This window comes from Excalfactoria chinensis, chromosome Z (genome assembly GCF_039878825.1).
Source record: "Excalfactoria chinensis isolate bCotChi1 chromosome Z, bCotChi1.hap2, whole genome shotgun sequence".
In the NCBI taxonomy this organism is placed as follows: domain Eukaryota; kingdom Metazoa; phylum Chordata; class Aves; order Galliformes; family Phasianidae; genus Excalfactoria; species Excalfactoria chinensis.
The window spans coordinates 73064764-73082863 of NC_092857.1; the positions used below are offsets into that span (position 1 = coordinate 73064764).

Here is an 18100-nt window from a genome sequence, read left to right on the forward strand (position 1 = left end):
ATCCCTCATCTTCCTGAAAGAAACTTCCCTAGAATAGTCTTTAAAAGCTCCCACCAGCCAATTCACTCTTAACAAGTACATTTCTTCAGGACAAGAGGTATGCAGTACGGCTCACAGGTCAGCTGTGTTTAGCCCTGAAAAGTGTTTGCAAATGGACAAAATGCATACCATGTACATGATTTTAAGGGTTTAGATAGGGAGACTGACAGGCTAGAAACCTTCCCACAGAAAGCACTGCAATATTTCTACTGTGCTTCCTACAAGCACTGCACCCTGCCAGTCTAGACCACGAAGACAACAGACTCCAACTAAGCAATCACCCAACACATGAAGAACAAGCAGTGCCTCCACTAGGGACACATGCAAGGACTCTGCTATCACACTAGGAGAAAATATTTTAGAAGAATCAAGTACAAGTTTCAGAAACACCCAGATCTCTCTGCATGTCTGATTTAAGGAAATAAAATCTTAAATACATCCCTTTAGACTTACAAAAAACAGAGAAGTAAGTCAAAAAGCATGAAATTCCAGCTCCTACTGTGGCAAGTCATGTCCATCTAAGGCCACTGTATGGTAGTAACCATCAGCCCAAGAGCTGACAAACTCTTCCAGAGAGGAAAACTCTTTGCAAAGCAAACTGACCAATTTTTTTTTTAATTAGCACAGGAGAGGTAAGAACACTGCATGCAACACAAAGCAACACTCCTGAACCACTAGTACATGGCAGTCTGTAATTGTGACAAGACCTGCATTCAGCATATGACAGTCATTATCAAAATCTGTTGTGTTTAAAGTCCCGTTAATCATTCACAGATTACAGGAGTGCAGCCTTGCTCATGCTTTGCCTTGCATAAATGCAATATCCCTGAGGCTCTAATGGAACGGCAAACTACCACAGACCTGCTGGACAACGCAGAGCCAACCCTTTCTGCTTTTATTCCTGAGTCTTGTCTACACATTTGTGCCTCACATGTGAGTAACTACATATTCAGAAACTAGAAAAATATATAATCATCTTGCTCATCTTTCTCATTTTCCTTTGTTTTTCCTCAATACACGCTGATGCCGAGGTTGGAGAGTGTAAGCTTAAGAAAGCCAGGGAAATATTACCAAAGAACCTCTGCTTTAACTGGTCATTAGCAGAAATAAGTCAGCACCAGAGCTGTTTGCAATGTGACAGAACTGCTCTCCCATTTATTTAAAATCAAACTCCCTCTGGCTGGATTCAATAACAACGTGATTTTACAGACAGGTTCGGTAACATTGATAGCCACAGCACGCCGCAGTTTAGAGGCAGGTGCAAAACAAAGCAACTCGTTAGCACTTCAAACTTCACACCAAAAAATGAACGATTGTCTAAAGGAGGACCAGAAACGTTCCATTGTAACACTACTGATGCTCCGGAGAAGACATCTGCCCCACACCTCCCACCACGCCATCACTCTCTGGTCGAATATGCCCGCACGGCTATTGTAAGGAACATTTAGGATCGGATGCCTGCCTCTGGAACAACGTTGATCTAATGACGAAAGGAAAGCAGTTTTTCAGAAGCCGTGCAGCTCGCGAAGCCCTCATACGCTGTCCAGCTTCTTCAGGATGAATGGAGCTGAAAAGAGAGCAGCGCAACATCAGCGTCCCGCCGGTCAACCCGGAGCCCTCCCGACTGCCGGCCTGGGCGGCTCCGTCCCCGCCAGCCCGGCTGCGAAGGGCTCGGGCACGGCAGGCCCGAGCTGCTGCCGTCCGGCCGGGCCTAGCTCCGGGTCTAGCACCGGGCCTAGCTCCGGGTCTAGCACCGGGCCTAGCTCCGGGTCTAGCACCGGGACTAGCTCCGGGTCTAGCACCGGGCCTAGCTCCGGGTCTAGCACCGGGCCTAGCTCCGGGTCTAGCACCGGGACTAGCTCCGGGTCTAGCACCGGGACTAGCTCCGGGTCTAGCACCGGGACTAGCTCCGGGTCTAGCACCGGGCCTAGCTCCGGGTCTAGCTCCGGGACTAGCACCGGGCCTAGTTCCGGGTCTAGCACCGGGCCTAGCACCGGGCGCAGCCCCTCAGGCCGCAGGCCGCATCTGCACTCACTGATCCGCAGCAGCGCCACGTAGATGAAGAAGTTGCGGACGGAGGTGAGGACGTCGCGCCGCATCTTCCGCCTCAGCTCCTCCGGGTCCATCTTGGGCCCCAGCCCCTCGATGCGGAACATGCTGCTCCCACACCGCCCGCCGCGCCGCCTGCCGAGCGGAAGCGGAAACGGAAGAAGGGAAATGCGCGTGCGCAAGAGGAAGGTGAAGCCGCAGCCCGCCGTCGGGGCAGCGCCGCCGGAAGTGACGTCACCACCCCGTTAGGGGGAGAGGGCGCGTCGTGCCGGAAGTGCGCGTACGTGGGGCGGTGCCGCCGTTGCCAGGCGGAAGCGCGGCGTTTGGGGCGGGCGGCGGCGGTGCTGCCGCTTCTCGCCGTGCCAGCGCTGTGGTGTGTTCGCCCTCGTCGGGCGGAGCGAGGCGATGGTGTCCAGAGCCGCCGATAGACTGCTGATCGTCGTCGCCGTTCTGGAAGGTGAGCGGGGCCGGGTTCTAAACACAAGCGGCGTTCGGGAGGGGTGTTATGAATGGGCCTAATGCGGCTCCTTCATAGTTCGTTGGACAGACGAGCGGTCTGTAGGGAGCGGAGCTGGCTGTGGCGCCGGCTTTCTTACAGAAAATTCCACGTATAAAGGGCTCTGTTATTTCTCCGGCCATTTATGTTGTTTGCTGACAACTTAAACAACGAGTTCCTGTCCTCTGAAGCGCGTAGATCCTTTCCCTGCGTTGTGATGCGTGTAAACTTTAACCGTTCGTTTTGTCACAAAAATTATTAATTAAAACGTAGAAGGATGCTGAATCCAAGACAAATCCTATGCGTTCTCTTAGCAGTGGTTTTTAAAAGTCTATGTAACTGGTTTGCAATAAGGATCTGAGCTCGCTTGTTCTGTTGGTGGTTTCTGGTAATCACACTCTGTTTCAGGACGTTATTTCCCAAAACGACCCAAGCACATGCTTGTAGTTGAAGCAAAGTTTGATGGAGAACAGCTGGCTACTGATCCTGTGGAACATACTGACCAGCCAGAATTTGCCACTGAATTGGCCTGGGAACTGGATCGAAAAGCACTTCATCAGCACAGGTAACAGCAGAAAGCGAAGCCTGAAATAAATTTGTTTTGGAGACAAAACTTAATTTTCTTTTCCTTACAGCTGCTGAAATACAGTGTTTAATCTAAACTATTCATAAATGTTTTTAGAAGCTTTATTTTAGCTGTGAAATGGGCGACTGTTTTGTTTCCACAGCAAACAAAAGTAGTTTTTGGCGATATAGGTGACTAGAAGTTTCTAAAGCTTCTGTTGGCAATACTTAAAAAGTATAGTTCAAGCACTCAATTCTAGCTTTCTTACATATACCCCAAGAACCCTGCTAGAAGAAATCATAGGATTATAGAATCACAAGGTTGGAAAGAGCCTACAGGATCATCTAGTCCAACCGTCCTCTCTTTACTATACCTACAGAAAACCCCTAACCCATATCTCCTAGCTCTCTATCCAGACCCCTCTTGAACACTGCCAGGGATGGTGATTCCACCACCTCCCTGTGCAGGCCAATCCTGTGCCTGACCACTCTCTGAGAGAAAAACTTCCTTCGTATGTCCAGTCTAAACCAATTCTGATACAACTTGTGGCCATTCCCTCGGGTCCTGTTTGTTGCCTGGGAGAAGAGGCCAAGCCCCTCCTCATCGCAGCCTCCCTTCAGGAAGCTGTGAAGTGCAATGAAGTCTCCCCTGAGCCTCCTCTTCTCCAGGCTAAACAATCCCAGCTTCCTGAGCCATTCCTCGTAAGATTTGTGCTCCAGACCCCTCACAAGTTTCATGGCCCTTCTCTGGACATATTCCAGGGCTTTGATGTCTTTCTTGTAGTGAGGAGCCCAAAACCGAACACAGCACTCAAGATGCGGCCTCACCAGAGCTGAGTACAGAGGGATGATCACCTCTCTGCTCCTGCTGGCCGCACTATTTCTTACACAGGTCAGGATGCTGTTGGCCTTCTTGGCCTCCTGGGCACACTGTCGGCTCACGTTCAGCTGAGCATTGACCAACACCCCCAGGTCCCTTTCCTCTTCTCAGTCCTCCAGTCACTCTGCCCCAAGCCTATAGCGCCGCATGGGGTTATTGTGGCCAAAGTGCAGGACCCGGCACTTGGCCTTGTTGAACCTCATCCCATTCACCTCAGCCCAGCAATTCAGCCTATCCAGATTCCTCTGAAGGGCCTCCCTACCCTCAGGCAGATCAACACCACCTCCTAACTTGGTGTCATCTGCAGACTTACTCAATTCCTTCATCCAGGTCATCAATGAAGATGTTAGACAAGATGGGCCCTAGAACTGACCGTTGGGGGACACCACTTGTGACAGGTCACCAGCTGGACTTAACTCCGTTAACCACTACCCTCTAGGCATGACTTTCCAGTTCCTTACCCAAAGAAGGCTATACCTGTCTAGGCCACGGGCAGCCAGTTTCCTTGGAAAGAATACTGTAAGAGACTGTGTCAAAGGCTATATCAACTGCATTACCCTCATCTACCAGCCCGGTCACCCAATCATAGAAGGAGATGAGGCTGGTTAAGCACAACCTGCCTTTCATGAATCCATGCTGGCTGGGCCTGATCTGCTGGATGCCACGCATGTGCTGTGTGATCTCACCCAAGATACTTTGCTCCATAACTTTCTTGGTACCGAGGTCAGGCTGACAGGCCTGTAGTTCCCCAGATCCTCTTTACGACCCTTTCTTTCAGTGGGAATCACATCAGCAAGCCTCCAATCCTCTGGGACCTCTCCAGTTAACCAGTAGTGCTGGTAGATGGCAGAGAGCAGCTCAGCAATCACACTCACCAGCTCCCTCAGCACCCGAGGGTGGAGTCCATCTGGTCCCATGGACCTATGGCAGTCCAGGTGGAGGAGGAGCTCTTTAACTGTACCCACCTGAATCACTGGGGGTGTATTCTGCATTCCATCCCATACTTTCAGATCGGGGCATAAGGTGCCCTGAAGATAACTGGTCTGCCCATTAAAGGCAGATGTAAAGAAGGCATTGAGGACCTCAGCCTTCCCCTTATCCCCAGTGGTCATGTTCCCCACTGCATCAAGTAAGGGCATTTTCCTTGGTTAAATTAAATGATAAATTGGTTTTGGTTTCCAGAACAGCCATTTGTTTTAACAGTTATTAGAATTAGTTATGTAAGAAATCTCAGTACATTGTCATTGATATGCTTGAAACACGTGAATCATTTTTTGTGACCTAATTGCAGGGGTTAATTTTAACATTTTGGATTTCAACTGAGATGTTCTTACAGGCTGCAGCGTACACCCATCAAACTCCAGTGTTTTGCATTGGACCCTCTATCTTCAGTTAAAGAGAATATAGGCTATGTTGTGCTTGATTTAAGGGCTGTGCAGGAAAAGAAACAGGTATGTTTTTGGGTATAAAGTTTTACATTTTGATGTTTACAAAACAGTGCTCTGACAGTAGAATTTGAATTAAGGCGGAGGTTTAATTTTTGGGTTGTTTAGGAGAGGAGTATGATTCCTATTTTTTGTTTAAAGAGAACAAATGAAAGTAGTTTTGTGTTAATGTTATTGGAATGAAAAATATTTACACAGCCTGCTCTGCAACATCAAAAAGCCAAGAACGTAGATTAAAAATAAAATTTCCTACACTTCAGAATTTGAGGATTGGAACGTTTCTAATCACAATATTTAGCCACTGATATGACTTGTCAGCTGGGGAAAAGAAGAAAACAAGGTTGTTTACTTTAGAGAGTGGAGTTGTTTGTGATGTGTTCATTTTTAAACTTCTTTTTCCTATGGAAGATGTCTGAGGTGTTCTGAAGCTCTGGCCCATAAGTAAGAAGGAGAAATCATGATTGTTTGTATAGAATTTTGATGAGAGAATTTCATGTTGTCCTTGATCAGGATGTAATTCTGGCATGGGTCATGATATGACCTTGGTTTAATGTTCTGAAGTCATACTTTATAATCCATGTAATATAGCCTGGACTGTTTTAGTTGAAAATCTAACCATTCTCTCTTCTAATTAGAAGACTCATGTTATATTTTGCTTCTCTACTGCTGACTGTGTAAGTCAGTGAAAGAAAGTATGTTCAGCTCTTCTTCCATGAATGATTCTGTAGAGTCATTTAGTGTAGCAGTGTGTTCAAAACAGACCATGTTTTTGCAAATAAACACCGAGGTATTTTTCTGTGAACAGTAAGGTAGAATTGCTCGAGCAAGTCTGTTATCTATTACTGTGTTCTATCATTTTGCCTTTTTGGAAATGCTTTTTGCTTTTTTTGTTTCTGATTTTGTAGGCACCGAAATGGTACTCTTTGCTAAGTAACAAGTATGCTAAATTTAAATCCGAAATAAAAGTAGGCATTGTGTTGGAAACTGATTCCAAAGCACCAGTTGATGATTTAAAAGCAAAGGAGGCACCCCCTAGAGAAGGGAGGGGTAAGTAAAATAATACCGCTGGTTCTGAATTAAAGATGTTCCTGTTTCGGGTGCGTACTGCTTGATGCAAACATGTTGTTCGAGCTCAAAGAGAGTTATGGTATTTTAACATTAATTAACCATAAGTTGTTGGTATCATATGTAGCTACTAAACATATGTATAGGAAATATAATGGCAGATGTGCTTTACTTCATGTTTCTTCTGGTGGACAGAGATGTAGGCTAACTGATCTTTAAAATCAGCACCAGAGACTCACACTTACTCCTACTGGCATTTCAGTCGGGTTAGATTTTCAGGGCTTTGGAATGTCTTGTAACTAAAGAAACAAAAAAGGGAGCTTCTTTACAGTATGTCATTCTAAATCTAAATTGCTGAGTAGATAAGCAGCGTGCTAATTCATTTGTTGGGCAAATTAATTTGCCTTTTTTTTCACTTTTTTTTTTTTTTTTTTTGTCTAAGCTAAGCCACTCAGTACTTACACCAGGTTCATCATTAATAACAAGTTTGTGTAGTTAGATCTGCTGATCTATGGTAAGTTATCTGTTGGCAGTAACTCTGGATTTTCATATTTCAAGTGTAGATTGTGTATAATTACAATGTTTGCATTAACAGGCTTATAATTTTGCAAACATAAGTTGCATAACATGCTTTGTAAGCATTATTTTGTTTAATTCTTTTCCATATGTTTCACTTTAGTGTTCTAAGGTGTACTTGAGTATGTAGATTTTAATGCTTAGAGACAATTTCAATGTAACATTACAAATACAATTTTCAGTTACTTTACCTCCATGCCTCTAACAATTCTTCCATCCATGTCTAGCTCTGAAGGTGAGTCTCAGAAGTTTGTTGGGTTGGAAGTGGATTCATTAATGGAGATGTGTCAAAGCTACTGTGATTTTCTGCTTGGGGCATAAGATGGATTTTATAAACTATCCTCTTGCATCAGGGATTGAGCTTGCTGTTTCTCTAAATACACTGCCATCTTGGTCTTATTTGTATAATGTCACGTCTGTGATTCTGAAGCCTGAACAAGAGTTCAGATTTCATTTTAACTGTAGATCCTCAAAGCATTCAGGCTGTCAAGATTGTGCAATTTTAGGTGAAAAGCACTGACCCACTGGCGGTAAAAACTGGCTTGCATACTGCATGTTTCATAGAGTTGTAGAGCATCATCAGTTAAAGGGGTTACACAAGGATATTTTGTTGGTTTTTGTATTTGCCTTGTGATAATAAAGTTGTAGGTGAGTAAATTAACACTTTTCTCTTACTTGGAGTTGGCTGATTGGCTTATGTTCCATCACGTATTCAGTGGCATGACATTAACTCACATAGAAATCAGTTAAAGAGGGCTGTAGTTAGGTGGAGTAAATTGGTGTTGTTGGAGGCTGACAGATTTGAAGCAGTGACCATAGAGCACTTGGCGCACTGTAGTCACTCCTGTGTGAGACTTAAAAACAGTGCCTTCCTGCCTGCTTTCTACAAAACTATAAAACCTATAATGCAAGTCTCTGATGTTTTATGCACTGAAGACTTCAGGTGGAGCTTCTTCAAATGAGACATTCTAAAGGTCTGCCAAGTGAAGCATCATACTTCATCAACAGCTGGACAGTCTGACCTGTCCAGTTACTGCCTTTCATCTCTTTCAACAAGTCGAAGAAGCAGGAGCATAACAGGCTCCAACCTAATGAACTGAAGTCTACATCACTTCAATATTAAGAACGTTCTAGCATTCTTTCTAGTGGTGTTCAAAATGATATATGTGATCCCTGAGGAGAAAATAATTAAAAAAAACAAGCACAGCACCTTTGTAATTAAACTTGTTTACACTTAGAACTTTGTTTTATGCTGAAATACTTCAGAATCAGACATCAAATTCTTTGTTATCTATGTGGAAAGATTGTTAATCACAAAGAAGATTCCTGCTGCAACTGATAACATTGTAACTTATTTCTTAATTGTCTCTCTTTTCTCTTAGTGTCTACCCTTCTTTCTAGACTAGATCCTAAAATTCTTGTACCAGTCCTGAACGAAGAAGAGGGCTATCATCAGATTGGACCAGCAGAGTATTGTAGAGACTACTTTGTTTTGTCTGTAACCATTGCATTTGCCACACAATTGGAACAGGTATGATTTGTGTCCCATTTAGTTTTGAAGAAATAATGTGTTATGCTTTGCTATCCTACAGCTCATTTCTATTTAGATTTCTTTTTTATTTTTTTTTGTAAGACATAGCTCTGCTCCGATACTGAATTAATATAAATTGAATTGAAATTTGAAAACTTTGTGTAGTACTTACATGTTAAACTACAGTTGAAGGATCAAAATTCTTTTGGGGCAGTAAAACTGTAACGATGCATTATTCTTTTTCATTTCTCTTTTAGTTAGTTCCTAGTACTATGAAGCTTCCTGAGCATCAGCCTGAGTTTTTTTTCTACTACTCATTATTGGGAAATGATGTAACAAATGAACCTTTCACCGATTTGATTAATCCAAACTTTGAACCAGAAAGAGCATCGGTTCGAATACGCAGTTCAGCTGAAGTCCTCCAAGTTTATTTTTGTGCGCAGTCAAAATTGCAGGTAAGCTGTTTCTTCTCAAATGTGAATGAAAATGAAATTCTGAAAACAAAAGAAACAGAATCTGGTTTGCATTGAAACTAAATTCTTTTCCCTCAGGCTTCCTTATATTACAGTGTTTTGGCCAAATATAACTTATTTTTTATGCTAACGAGGAAAACACTAGCAGGTTTCCCTTCTCACAGAGAGTGCAATCTCTAACACGGTGACTTATAGCATAGTTTGGTGGTTGTATGTCAAGAGAGAAGATACTGCTGCAAAATGGTAATGTTGCTATTGTGACATCCCCAAGAGCTCTCAGCTCTGGGGCTTCTTGAAAGCAGACCATCTGCAACCCATGCTCCTGTAACTCTCAAATAAAATCACTGCCTTCAGCACAGTGTGTGGAAAATAAGAGGGGTCTGGGATTTCCCCCGGCTTCTCAAGTGTTTTAAAAATGCTACAGCCATATTTAGGCTGTTATGGGATATTGCTTGCCTTCAGCTGTGCCTTTAAGTGTTGCTGGGTACTGAAAGCATTTATAGTGAAATGCACTTGTCTTGCACTTAAATCTCACTTAAGTGACTACAAGTAAGTCAGTGTTTCTGAGGGTAGTATAGAGTTTTTAAACAAAGCTGTTAAGTACGACAGTATTAGTTATGAAGGGTCCATACCCAGACTTACACTCTAAAGATAACTATCAGTTTCTTGGTGTACAGCTGTTTCTCTGACTCAGCTTCTTAAAATCTGGGATACAGTAATATATTTTTTTTCTCTGATCCTTAATTTTAATATACTTTCCCCGCCCTCCTCGCACCCCCCCCAAAAAATGAAGTCTAATGCTAAAACGTGCACATTTGGGTATATGTACATATGTATGCTATTCTGTTAAATGTATTAAATGTCAAAAGTTAGAATGCAGCACTCTGGTTTGCTTAAAAAAACTAACAGACAGAAGTGACTTTTGTTGGGGAAAGTGCAATTGATGTGTAGGTTTCAAAAAGTAAATTTCACTGAGGAACGTAAACCACATTTTTTAGATCCTTCTATTGAAATGGGCAATATTATGCTGTATAATGTAGAAAGAGTTGAGTCAGCGTTTAAAAAAGGAATGAAGACTTTTAGCAAGAGTTAAGAGTATGATTACTTAATTCTATTAAGCTATTTAAGCTTAATTAAATTATTTAAGTGGAGTCTAAATATGAACTTTCAAATAAATTGCTTTATTTCTTCATGAGTGGTTCATTTCATATGTTTATACCTTAAGGGTGTGAATGTGTACTGTGCTAATCAATTTGTCATCCAAAAGGGGTGATGTGATGACTGTCCTCAAAAGACAGCATGCACTGATCTGCTGCTGTGATAACACTGCACACATCCTGTCAGCTCAACACTGAAATTTCACAATGGTTCTTACACTGCTCAAATTACTGATTCTTAGCATACAGGGAGTAGACTAGGGATGAAGGTTTTTGTTAGCAATATATATGAAAATACACATGGCATTTACTTCCTGATACTTTTGTATGTATGCAGATTCACCTTTGCTGTGGCGACCAGTCCCTTGGAAGCACCGGAATACCCCTGTCTGGACTACTGAAGAAGGGAAGTGTGGAGATTGATCAGCACCCAATGGCAATTGAAGGAACATTTGTCCTTGTTCCACCGAATAGAGCTAAGCAAAATCTGCCACAGTTACCTCTGGATATGGCTCCTACTGTTGGGGTATCTGTAGTTCTGCAAAAGGAGTGCTTAAATGTTCAGGTATAACTTACTAATAGTTAAGATATCATTGCACAGATTCATGTTTAAGAAACAATATTTCTAAGTAATATTAGACAGTTAAATACGTAACAAAAATCAGGAAAACATTGCTTTGCCTGAAGAATACTTTCATTGCTTCATTTTTTTTCTGTGTCAGAAAAATCTTAGAGTTACTACAGACAGAATTTTTCCCACTTAAGCCATGATCAGTAATTATACCATATCGCTTCACTCAGCCTTTGATTCCTTCAAATGTTCCAATTGAACCTAAACAACCAGAGAAGAAAGTTCTTTCACCTACTGGTGGAGATACAAAAGGCCTGCAGCAGAGATCCCAGGATGTCCCGTCTCAAGCTGACCACTCTTCTCTAATAGAAGATGAAGCAACAGAAAGTGAAGCAGAAAGTCTGAAGTGTGAAAAAGGCACAGAACTAAAGGAAGCTGGTATGTGATGTATGTGGGTTTTTTGTTTGTTTGTTTTAGTTTTTCCTCGTTGCCAGGCACATTCTTGGGTTACCTACTACCCATCTGTGGTCATAAATCTTTGGCAAGTAAGAATTATTTGCAGAGGATAAATGACAGTGTGAGAGTAAGTGCTCCTCAGATGGAGGATTTGTTGGTGTCTGGATTGCGAGTGATATGAATGGTCTTCCTCTTGAAAAAGGATACCAGAAGCATTTGAAATTACCTGAGTTTGAGAATGGGTAGGTTTGATACAAACTTGTGAGGAAAACGATTTCTTCAGTTGTAGTGGTCTAAAGCTCAAATGTTTTAAACAGAAAGGTAAGGAAAATGCAGAATTTTTAAAATAAGATTTTTAAAAGAAGAGATACTGATCACCTGAAGAAACCGTGTTCTGTAGGAGAAAGTCTTGCTGTCAGTATTTGTTTGCTATTTCTGAAAAAATTCTTTTAGTCCTCATGGGTCTCAGCAAGGCAATGGTTAAATCCTTTTACATTAAATGTATTGACATTTTTATGACCTATAAAACCACATTGAATCTGTGGTTAAGAATACGTTGTTAATGCTTTCGTAGTGCTTTGGCAAGGTGAAAAATGTGCCATTTCACCATTATCTTTCAGGGCTAGTGGATGACTCTTGTAAAGATGTTAACAAACAGTACCCCGAAGAGCTCCCAGTTTTCAAATCGCAGAGCAGTGCAAAATCACTGCTGTTATCAGGTCTGTACCATTCTAGTAATGCAGAATAACTTAACAAAATCAGTACGTAGAATGGAATTTAAATATAGTAGCAACTTAAATGATTTTTAACTGTAGACTGTGTGCATTTTTATGTTTTCTTCTTTGTGAGAGCCTTACAGTTCTTCCCATCCATTTAATTGCACAAAGCAAATCAGTGCCTTTATCTGTTAACTAAGAAGCTCAGAAGACCTGATTTCATTGCCACATTATGCTGACCAGCTGGTGTTGAAGTACTGAAGTTTTTCCTTTTCAGTGTTAAACATTGCTCCTTAAACCAGCAGAAGGAAAAAGAAGATTGATACTGGCGATAGTGTGTTTGTTTTGTTTTTTTTTAATAACAATAAGAGGAACTTCTTAGAAGATTATGAAGAAAGAAGACCAGAACAACTAGCACTTCAAAAAGGCAGACGATTCCTCTCTGACAGATCTTGCCTTTTTTGTCTGCTTTAGTCTTAAACGTTTTGGAGGCTGTCTTTTGGAAACCCTATCTGTAAAAACTTGTTGTTTGACCTGTTAACTTTGGAAGGAGATAGTGGAGAGGCTAAGGCCCCAGTTCAAGGACTTGATAAGCCTGGAATACTCCTGCTATTGGTTTTTAGGATTGGACAGTCAGTATTATTATTGTCGGTATAGTTTGTGTTTACCAAATAATGGTCCTATCCTATTGATAGATAGTGCTATAGTCTTAGCTGCATCGCTTCAGTTTTCATTTCAGTAGTGAACCATCAGTGTGGGAGCAGTAGTTCATTCTTTCTTTTGTGAGCATCGTAGTAGATCTGGTTCTCTGTTTTTCAGTCTCAAACTAAAGAAGTCAGTTCCAAGCAGTCTGACATAGTGTGTGTGTGTGTATATGTGTGTGTGTATATAAAATACTGATTTTATTACTATTGTAAAAGCTCCTCTTCTGCGTGCCCTCAAGTTGGCTAGCAACTGTTACATGGTATCCCCCTTGGTTTTACAGGGTGATACAGTATCTTATACGTTAGTTCAGACTTCCTCCAATAAAATACGCTCACACAGCTTTAAGAAATAGAAAAATATCTTTCAACAGTGTATTGTTCTTAATTTTATATTTATTTTATAAGCAGTAACTTACAGTGGCTGTTTTCTGTGGTATTAATTTATACTACAAGGAATTGAAATCATTTAGGAAGCCACCTGTTGGCCCTTGTATAAGAAATGAGCCATATATTCAGTGTGTTCATTGTTCGGGGCAGAACAAATTATTAACAGTGTGTCTGTTCTCTTGTGATTTCAGCGGATGATGCCCCAGTGGCTGCACCTCAGCCCAACTCTGTGAGTGCATCTGGTTGTTCTGAGACGGTATCAGGACAGAAAATTCTCATTCCAGCAGCCTCTCACCATTTTTGCTTTTCAATAGACTTACGAAGTGTACGTGGTCTGGAAGTTGGTTTTCCAGTAAACTGCATTTTAAGGTATGATTTGTTTTGGTTTATCTTGTTCTTGGTAATAGAGTGATTATTACTCTGAATAATTGCTACCAATATTCTGCCTGATGAATTTTACTTTCATTCAGCTGAATGTTTTGGGATGTTCAACTAGTCTATCACTAAACTTCTGAGAGCATTAAAGACAGTATATAACACTTTATCTGCACTGGAATTCTTATTAAATTGCTCACCTGAATATCAGTAGTTCTCCTTCCTCTCCTTCTGACTACATGTCCAAGTGATAGAAGGGTTAACCCCTGTGGCATTTAATGTCTCTACCAGGAACAGGTTGTGTTTTAGTCAGGGTTGTGTGTGATACTGAATCTAAAACACATATGCTCTTTTCTTAAAGCAGAGAACTCATGTAGTAAATGTTTTATCATTTTGTGAAGCAACATTAGGGGATTTTCATGGCCTTTTCGTAGAGGGAGCAAATTTTAGCAGGAAGATGCAGCTATTTTTGTTACATTTGTTCCTCAAACTGGAAGAAAAGACAGACTGTTGGTTAACTGAATGTTGTGCTTCGAGCAAAAATACGAAGCCTCAGTGCTAGTTTGGAACATCTGTGTAAAGATCAGTTTGTTACTGTTGTTAATATGAAGGAAAAGTATGGGAGTGCTTCTGGAGTGTAACCTTCAAGGGGCACAAGTTGGCACAGGGAGAAGTTGAGAATAAGAGATATAAGAACTCAATGATGAAGTTCCAATTAAAAGCCCTTTTCTTGGTATTCAGTTTGTTGTTCTTTAGCTTAGGATTTTTATTTTTTACTTTTCCAGTGCTCTTTTTTTCTTTTTTCTTTTAATCAGCATGTTTTCTTTTAGGATTTTCTTTAAGTTAATGTTCAGAAGTTCATAGATATTGGAATATGAAACCTTAATGTTAATTTACAGCTTTTTAATATTAAATAAATTGGCATTTTCAGTTCAAGCAAATCAGAGTTCAGTAAGTTCTTGGCCTCTTGGCTGTCACACCTGGCATGGTACTTTTAGTGCACAGTCAGAAGATATCTTTCCTTTTAGTAGATTGAACTGTGGGCACTATAAACATAAAGCATCAAAAGTGAGTTAAATTTTCAAGTGGTTCTGACACTAAGTGTATTTGTACCTTATCAGTTATCGTGGTTAAACTTGTTTTAGTTATAAACGATTACATATTGTATAGTACTTAATTCTTCAGTTATTTTATAAAGTGTGCAGAGAAATAGAACTTTACTGTAGCAAAAGATTAATTCATGTTTCTGAATGTCCATATGAATTATGAAAGCTTTTTGTCAAAATAACAGCAAATACAAAGGAAGCTGCATTGGTACTGAAGTAAATGAGAACTCCTCAGTATTTCTGAGTTCGGTTCTGCTATTGCATGTATTTGTGCTGTTTTTACTAATGTTTATTTTTCTTTTCGAAGATTTAAAAAAAAAAATAAAATAACATCTATTAAACTGTTACCTGATTGCTGTTGCTGTTGTTTTTATTAGGTACTCCTACCCCTTTTTTGGCAGTGCAGCACCTATTATGACGAGCCCTCCTATAGAAATCAGAAAGAACATGGAAGTTTTTCTTCCCCAGTCCTACTGTGTATTTCACTTTGCAACTACACCTCATCAGCTTCAAGACACGTTTTTGAGGTGGTAACTTTCATTCTTTCTGTCATAATTGTATTGAATGTGTTTTATATTTTTCATTGCAAATAGCATCAGTTTCTAATACTTTACTGTCTTCAGTTTGAGAACTTAGTAAAGAATAAAAATGCTAGTATCAGTGTATATTTAATACATTGCTCTTTCAATTTCTTTTATTACATTTAAAGACAGAGACTCTCAAATTCTTGGTTTTTTGTCTCTTGAATACTTCTGCAGGCCGGAATTGTTGCATGCTGCTGCATTAAGTTTTTAAATTAAAGGTTAATAACACTTCTAATGAAGCATTTTTATTTCATTTGATATACATAGATACTTTTGTTTTAATATAGGATGACCTCTGATATCTTTGAAAATATTGGAACCTGGGGGACTGAGCTCAAGCTCCATTGTGGGCTATAGCATGTTTTTTCCAGAAGCAGTTCTGTCCTTTTTTGACAGGGATTAAGATGTGGAATGAAACAATAGTGAAAATAGTGGTATTTTGAAAGAGAAGGCACAGAATGTCTATTTTGTGAGTGACAGTGGCTAAAGTATGTAGAGGTAATTATAAATGAAGATGAGCTGGGTCTAATATTATCAAAGTTAAAATTAGTCATTTTCTTTGCGGTACAGCTCTTCATTATAATTGGAGTACTGATGAGTAAGCGATGGAAAATACACCAGTCCCATGAATGTCATTCCTCTGAGTGAAAGGCAGTAAGCCTTTATCATTGACTCTTGTGACAAGTTACATGAGGTCTTTCTCCTCTTGTGTGTTGATTACTGACACAAAGATCATTTTCTTGTTTCAGACTACCTCTGCTGGTTGAATTGTGGCACAAGGATAAAACAGCCAAAGACTTGCTTCTAGGGATTGCAAGACTTCAGCTTTCAAATGTTTTGACTTCAGAAAAAACACGGTTCTTGGGTGGTAATGGTGAGCAGTGCTGGCGGCAGACTTACAATGAGACAGTCAACGTCGCAGCAGCACAAGGGTAATAACAAAAGATTACTTTATTTGTAGCAGTCATTGAAGAATTATTTCTTTAGTATTTCTGTCAACAGTGGTCAGCTTTCCTGTTTGCCATTTTGCCTTCTAGTTTTAAAACCTTTCTTTAAATGGAAGAAATTGAGGCTTTTTTGTAAAAGCTATGTTTTGTTCACAGAACTCCACCAGTGACCCTATAGTAGAAAATATGCTTAAGATATGTAATATTTTTTTTTTAATCTTTCAGCAATTACTTGCAGTGCTCTTAGGTTTTTTTATGATTGAAGTAGGAAATAAGAAATGTTGATATACTGAGCCTTAGAAATCAGACATTTAGGTAGGATTCGTATAGGTCTTCTATGACTGTTTTGCCCAGCCCTTGGAAACTCCTACATATTTTTCTCAGTGCACAGGTACTTAAACTGTTGATATATCAACTCGGTCATTTTCATACAAGGAGCTCTAGAGAATAATAAATCAAAAAATGAAATAGAGAAATATGAAATTAAAACAGAATCATGACTATTAACAGAACTGAGAGTGGACTGCCAATGTTGGAAGAAAATAATGCTTGAAATTAAGTATAAATTCAGTCTATGGTTTCAGAGAACAGAAATTCAGGCCTTTATTACTTACTCTCATCCTTGTACAGAAGTATGGCTCTCAATAGCTCATGTTTGTGAGCCTGTACTTCAAAATGGGTGTCTGAAACAATCTTCAGAGGAAATAATTCTAGTGAGGGATACTAACTGACTTGGTGAATGGGCTTCTTGCAGATCACTGGAGTGGGAGGAGGCATCCAAGAGATAAAAAGTCTAATTGCTGCAGGCACATTGTGCAACTAGAGTCATTTTCTTTGGTTTATATCATTTAATAGTGGCCTTGGATAAACTTCAGAGACAGATTTAAATAAATAAAAAAAAACAAGAAAATATTACTGAGGAACCTTCATAAGTAAGTTGTGTAAGAACTGTGAAAACCTTGTTTGTCCATAGTACGTTTTCAGCACAACTGACCTTGGTGGAAGTTAACAGGACCATCCACAGAGGGCTTATACTGATAGTAGCACTGTTTTCTGCCTGAGTGCATCACAAGGAGCAGTCGTTTTAGTTAATGTTTCTGAAGGTGTATGTTTGTTTACATGACAGATTGACATTCTTTTTCATATATGTGGAGAAAGTTAATTTACAGTGAGTTCTGTCTTAGACCCTTGTTGAAATTGTGAACTGTTGCAGTAGTCGGTGTCTAGATCCTTGTCCTTTCGTGTGTTATTGATAATGAAACCTGATTGTGCCTTTTAAAAATAAGTAAAAATTCTACTTGGTCAGTCTTAAGTCTTTTAACTGTACAGATTCTACATGTTTTATGAAGGAAAATTCTGAGGACTGATAAGGAGACCTGTATCTCCTGTCCTCTCAGAATTACCTCTGCCTCTATTTAAGTTGTTTGTTGTGTGGCCTGATTCTGCGGAGAGTTGATCTCAGTGAACACGAAGGTTATGCTTTCACAAATGATAGAAGTTTAATATAAAACCTGCTTTTTGCACAGTATCTAACCGCTAGATGGCGTTCACAAAATGTCATCAGCTGTGCGTTTTGCTGTTCTGATACTTGTCTGGTTTTTTCTCCTGTTGTTGCAATGTTCATTTTAGACTCATACATTCATAGCTACCTTAATTACGTTTCTGAGGTCCGTTAACCTTGAATGTTGTTTTGTAGTCAGTTACTGATAGAAAACCATAGGAACTCAATGCAGTAATTTATGCTAATTTATGAAATGTACAAATAGCCCTGCTTTTCCCCCAAGGGAATAGCTTAAGTAAATTCCCGTGGCTTTCTCTTGTGAATCACAGCATCCAGGCTTTAAGTGATTGTTCCACTGCCTTCGCATCATTATTCAGTTTATAACTGATATGGTAATGTTGTTTCTGACCATTTACAGGTCCATATTGTGATGCGTTTTCACATTAGATGAATGATAGCATTCAGTTAAATGGTTTAT

General features: G+C 40.2%; 2 protein-coding genes across 2 annotated transcripts in view; one reads left to right on the forward strand and one right to left on the reverse strand.

Annotated features, from left to right (window-relative positions):
• Positions 1-1165: 1165 nt before the first annotated feature.
• TOMM5 (translocase of outer mitochondrial membrane 5) lies at positions 1166-2263 on the reverse strand. Its single transcript, XM_072359379.1, has 2 exons — positions 2075-2263; positions 1166-1606 (listed from the first exon to the last, which is right to left on the reverse strand). Exons 1-2 carry the CDS (start codon positions 2193-2195, stop codon positions 1572-1574), a joined length of 156 nt encoding a protein of 51 aa, XP_072215480.1. The 5' UTR covers positions 2196-2263; the 3' UTR covers positions 1166-1571.
• A 119-nt stretch (positions 2264-2382) lies between these two features.
• Positions 2383-18100, forward strand: part of CEP120 (centrosomal protein 120) — a 36822-nt gene continuing 21104 nt past the window's right edge. The window contains exons 1-12 of the mRNA XM_072359179.1: positions 2383-2545; positions 2993-3149; positions 5365-5479; positions 6379-6520; positions 8497-8645; positions 8903-9100; positions 10613-10840; positions 11077-11284; positions 11923-12021; positions 13301-13478; positions 14968-15117; positions 15924-16106. Of these exons, the coding sequence (XP_072215280.1) occupies positions 2494-2545; positions 2993-3149; positions 5365-5479; positions 6379-6520; positions 8497-8645; positions 8903-9100; positions 10613-10840; positions 11077-11284; positions 11923-12021; positions 13301-13478; positions 14968-15117; positions 15924-16106 (1859 nt within the window). The 5' untranslated portion in view covers positions 2383-2493. The remainder of the gene's footprint in view (positions 2546-2992; positions 3150-5364; positions 5480-6378; positions 6521-8496; positions 8646-8902; positions 9101-10612; positions 10841-11076; positions 11285-11922; positions 12022-13300; positions 13479-14967; positions 15118-15923; positions 16107-18100) is intronic.